At 38.7% G+C, this 5,293-nt stretch overlaps 1 protein-coding gene across 1 annotated transcript; it reads left to right on the top strand.

The window, feature by feature from the left end:
- Nucleotides 1-259: 259 nt before the first annotated feature.
- On the top strand, nt 260-1,320 carry LOC125777742 (uncharacterized). The gene is made up of 2 exons (XM_049453125.1): nt 260-811; nt 987-1,320. Exons 1-2 carry the CDS (start codon nt 410-412, stop codon nt 1,191-1,193), a joined length of 609 nt encoding a protein of 202 aa, XP_049309082.1. The 5' UTR covers nt 260-409; the 3' UTR covers nt 1,194-1,320.
- Nucleotides 1,321-5,293: the final 3,973 nt, after the last annotated feature.

The following is a 5,293-nucleotide window of genomic DNA, read 5'->3' as shown; positions in this document are numbered from 1 at the left end:
TGTCACTCCTGTCTATCAGCTACTTGTCAGCAGCCACATCAATTGATAACAAATTTAAAATGCTAAAAGTATGTAAACGCAACTATTATTTTAAAGATTACGAACTACTGCTAATATAATACACATATGCATTGTTTGTTGTATAAAAATAAGATTAAATCGGACAAATCAAAATGAGTAATGCAATATAATTACCAAAAAGCACCCGTCAAAACAGTCCGCACTCATATAAAAACTGGTTAAGGGTGCTTTAAAATATCATTAACAGTGTGAGGCCCAAGTGTGACAGGTGTGAAGAAACCGGCGAACGGCGAGTAGAAGTTTAAAAATTCTTCGACAAAATCGTATACAAAAATATTTTAAAAATTTATAAACACACAAAGTACTTCAAAGAACAAAAGTGCGTAAGATGGCAACAAAATCTCTGCTCTCCTTGTTATTGGCAACAATTGTCAGCAGCGCCTTAGCGCAATCGCCTGTGGACTGGCAGCCATTGCTCGAACAGCAAAACTTGGCTCTACGCCAGGTAGTGCACACAATGCAAATGACCCGTGGCGCAGCTGTCGGAGCTGAGGAAACCGATGCCTGTTTCGATTGGTATTTGGATAATCAGACGGCGATCAATGAAGTCTACTATAAGGAGTACAACGATTGCAAAAATACGGCAACGGCGGCAAAGAAATTGCTTTCGGAGCAAAGTGCTTTGGAACGTCAAGATCTTTTGGATGATGGTCACTCACTTTGCTCATCGTTGGTTGCTTGCGAAAGTATATCTGATGGTTTGGAGTTCTTTCAATGCTACAATAAGGCGGTAAGTGTTTGCCTGAAGCTCTGAATTAGTTTAAAAAAAGAAAGATCCTAAAAAATATTGATTTAACTAAAAATTTAACCAAATATCATCCCTACTTGCATTTAAATATGTTTCTAAATATTTATCTAGTATACATACATACTGATTTCCTTCATCCCTCTGTTTATCTTAATAGTCTGACGATAACAGCCCGAAATTGTTTAACATGTCCGTCACATCGGAGCGCGTCGCTGACAAATTGACAATTTCATATCAAGCCATCAACGACACCGAACGTGCGTGTACTACTAACGCGCGTGTTAAGAACGTGGAAGACTTAAGTATTAGTAGAGCGTATCTAAATGATTGTTTACTTGGAGAGTGGAGCCCTCCAAATGCATAGAATGAAGCCCTCAGCGCTCAAATCTCTAACGATGCCGATCAGTCAAGTAAAAGCCGGACGTTACTTAACCAGGACATAGCGCTTAAAAATGAAGGGCCGTTTGTAGATGCATGAGTTGAAAGAGAAAGAATGTTACAGCGTAAAACATATTTATAATTTTAAAATTTATATAATAAATAAAAAATAGTGATAACACAAAAATGATCTTTAAGTGACTTAATTTAACGCACGCTGGCTGATAAAGTTCAACTAGAAGGCGTAAGATCGAATTATACTTCAAGTAATTATCCTTCCAGGAATTCAGTAGAATACTATTCGCAATTAGTGAAAACAAAAATAAATCAATTTGGTCAGTTTAGGCTGGCCATGTGTAGAAGTTCACGCCAGTGAGGAAAGTTCTCTGAGCGCCATTCACATATCAGAGGCCAAACACGATTATATTTTATATGGCTCAAGCGTCTCACGACTTCCGGCCTTAGATCAAATATTCTCTTGGTGGCGGAAAAACATTTTTTTGAAAGCGAACTAAAATGAGAAGGTGAAATATCCTTGGGCCCCGTCACGTAAAAAAAAAACACACGGAATGAAAAGAAAAAACAGACTCCGATGAGAGACCACCTTTCATTGCCGTTCAATACCAAACGAAGCTTCAGACAAGGCGACTCTAACATGCTACTTCTTCAATTTAATTCTAGAAAAAGTAATTCGAGTAGCAGATCTAAATAAAGAAGGTGGAATCTTCTGTATTCATATTTATTTATTTGCATTTCGAGGATAGTTTTAATGGGGTCAGAACTCAACACATGTCTCTCTTTTCCAATGTAGATCAGTCTCTATTATTATCAACTAGTTCCAACTAAGTAATTAAAATTCCAGCTATCAATAATTTTACTGTTTACTCGTATTGCGCTCTTTTCATTATGAGTATTATATGCTTAACTTTTTGATACTCTTTCTCATAATTATGCTCAACTTTTCATTACATCTTTTAACTACTTACTGCGCTCAACTTGCTCAGTCTTGCTCAAACTTTCATATCAAAGCCCTCGAAGTGTCTTTAAAGCTGCTATGCAGAGTGTGGTGGCACGCTGATTTAAGCGGAAAACTTCATAGCTAATGAAAGAAAGCGATTAGTTGCTATATATATACATATATCTTTATATATTTATATATATTTCTGTATGTATGTATGTAACCTTGTGCAGGCTTTTATTAACATCTCCACTCAGCAGTGGCATTTTCGTTCTAACTCTTTTTTCCTCCATCGAATTAAAGTGGTTTTCTCTGGCTTTTTTCTTAGTCTGTCTACTGTGCATGTCTGTTTGTATGTAAAGTTGAATTACAACACCGTTAATGAGCACACAGAAAGTTTTAATTAAGTTTGCACTCGCAGTTTGCCATAAAAGTCGATTAACTTACAGGAGCTTTGCTACTTCTTTTCTCTCATTCACGACTTTTATTTTATTTTCATTAACTCTTCCTGTTTGCCTTTATTCCCTGTTGCAACAAGTGGGTTTCTGGAATAAGGCGAAGACTTTTTATACACAACATGCAAATAATGAGAAAAGAAAACAGTTGGTATCGGTTTTTGTTCGATATAAGATGGCGAAGATAAAAAAAAGTAGTCCTATACCAATAGAAACGCAAACAAATGAATGACATTTACGCTGAACCAGAAAACAGAGAGAATGTAAAGTATTAATCGAAAGTTTGTACGTCTATTCTATTGTATTTGAGATGGCTACAAAACAAGAAAGTGCTGCTTCCCAGCTGGTTGATGCCCTCGTGAGCTTAATGGCTGATTTCATTCAAAGAGTACGATGTACGGAACAAGGGCTGAGCCTCCTGAGATCCTTATGGCATTTTCTACTGTGACCATATAAAGGAGCGCAAATTTGGTTTAGAGTTCGTGGTGGAAGAGACTCCGAGGCCAAGTACTGGCATTCACGCCGGTGGAAGAACGTCAAGCCACTATTCGCATCAAAGCGAAGTTCTTCAATATAACGCTGATTTGTGCGCAGACCGCAACGGAAAAGAAGAAGGATGTAACTAAAGATATCTTCTACTAACGCCAGGGTGGGCAAAGAACTCATCTTTGGTACAACGGTCGATAAATTCAGCCTGTAGTCATCCCCGCAGTGGATAGAAAGCAGACTGTCTATCAGTCCGGAAAGTCCAAATCGATCACAACACGTGCGAGACGGGATAGATACCGAGAGTTAAAGAAAAAAGCGAGACACTAAAAGTTGCGCTGACTAAGAGAAGGTTCCGAAGCGAAGCAAACTGATCTGGCAGTGAACGAGCGCAAGACGAAATATCTGCTGTCATCAAACAAACTGTCGTCGAACTCGCGGCTTGGCTCCCACGTCATTGTTTACAGTCATGACTTCAAAGTCGTAGATAATTTCGTCTATTTTGGAATCGGTATTAATACCAACACCCACGTCAGCCTCGACATCCAAGGCAGGATAGCTCTTGCCAACAAGTGCTACTTCGGTTGGAAGTGGCATTTAGGAAGTTCTCTCTCGACCAACAAACCCCAATCTCTATAAAAAATTCATTATTCCCGTCCTGCTACATGGTTCAGAGGCATGGACGATGAGAACAACTGATGAGTCGACGTTGCGGGTTTTCTCTCACTCTAGCTCTGAAATTGTTCAACGTAGTATCCTCCGAGGGAAGCAGAGGAAGCGAAAGACCGTCACTCAGTTGGAAAAACCAGGTAGAAAAGGACCTAGCTACACTTCGAATCTCCAATTGGCGCCAAACAGCGAAGAAGAAGAACGACTGGCTTAGCTGAATATACGCTAATAAAGAAGTAGTAATGGCAATCACAATACAAAAATGGTACCGAGGAATTTTAAGATCATTGGACGCCTACCATGACTATTAAACTGAGTGTCAAAAACCACCAGTACGGAAAAAGTTCTTTGCGAAAGGACTAAGGGCATCTCTTTTTTGGGTCAACTAGGGATTTTTTTATAAAAAGTTTGAATAAAAAAAAATTAATTACTTCCCATTATATTTACAGATCCTGATTATACCATAAATTATTCGTACAGTATTCGAATAAAAATATTAAACCTTTAACATCTTCAAAGCGATAAAGATAAGAAATCAATCAACACTTGTTGTTATTGTAAAACACTTCATATTGTTCAATTGCTCAGAGAATAATTTGGGATATACGAAAAACTACGAGCGAAAGCAACAAATAAACAGAAAGAGAAAATTGTAAATAAATGATAGAAATTGGAATACATTAAACTAAATTTTGCGAATTTTCGAAATTGTAAATAAAGCGATGCACAGCAAGAAAGGTGAGTGGGCCAAAGGAATTGAGAAAAAGGATGCAACGGAGTTGCAACAACGCGAAGCAGAGAGCACCGGAAGTGCGTAGGGTAATTTCGAAGGCAATCAACTGAACGTAAGCTACAAAAACAAAAATACAAAAAAAATACACAAAAGAAGAAACAAAAAAATATTGCAAAATACTGAAATTCGAAAACAACAAATGCAAAATTCGCAATGAATTTATAGTGAAATATGCTAAATAAAGTAGGGAAAAACAAAGAACACATCAAACGCTGAGAAATTGCAAAACGGTGCAACGCGATGCCGAGCAAATGCGCTGCTCATAAAGAAAATGAAAATGGGAATTCCTTTTGAATAACTGCGCGCAAATGCTGCGCTTTTTCGCCACTTTATTATCTGCCAACAACTGAAGCGTTGGGGAGCGGAGGAAGCTCGACTGAAGACGATTGGAGCTGATTACAAGCAGCGTTGTGTGGGTGTGTGTGTGTGTCACCAATGAATTCGCAATTTGCCAGCTGGCATTGCATTACACACTTTCACTGGCAGTAGCAGTGTTGCATAACAACAACAACAACAAAAACAGCAGAAACAGCAAGTATAGTAGTCAACCTCTTGCGGTAGCTATGAATACGCGCACACGTAGGCCTTCACACCACGCGCTGTCACCTGCCACACGTTCAACATGCACCGGCAGTAGTTGGTGTAAAATATGCGGAACTTCGCTATGCATATTCCTATTGAATTGGTTGGCAGTTGTGAGTGCGCGCTCTGCATATGCCAGAGTG

This window comes from Bactrocera dorsalis, chromosome 3 (genome assembly GCF_023373825.1).
Source record: "Bactrocera dorsalis isolate Fly_Bdor chromosome 3, ASM2337382v1, whole genome shotgun sequence".
In the NCBI taxonomy this organism is placed as follows: Eukaryota; Metazoa; Arthropoda; class Insecta; order Diptera; family Tephritidae; genus Bactrocera; species Bactrocera dorsalis.
The sequence above is the reverse complement of the archived record's forward strand: the minus strand, read 5'-3'. Positions and strand labels throughout refer to the sequence as shown.

Excerpts from the sequence above, each read along its gene's own strand:
- LOC125777742 (XM_049453125.1), top strand. The coding sequence starts at position 410 with ATGGCAACAAAATCTCTGCTCTCCTTGTTATTGGCAACAATTGTCAGC. Across the intron at positions 812-986 it reads TTCAATGCTACAATAAGGCG|TCTGACGATAACAGCCCGAA; the intron begins GTAAGTGTTTGC and ends TTATCTTAATAG.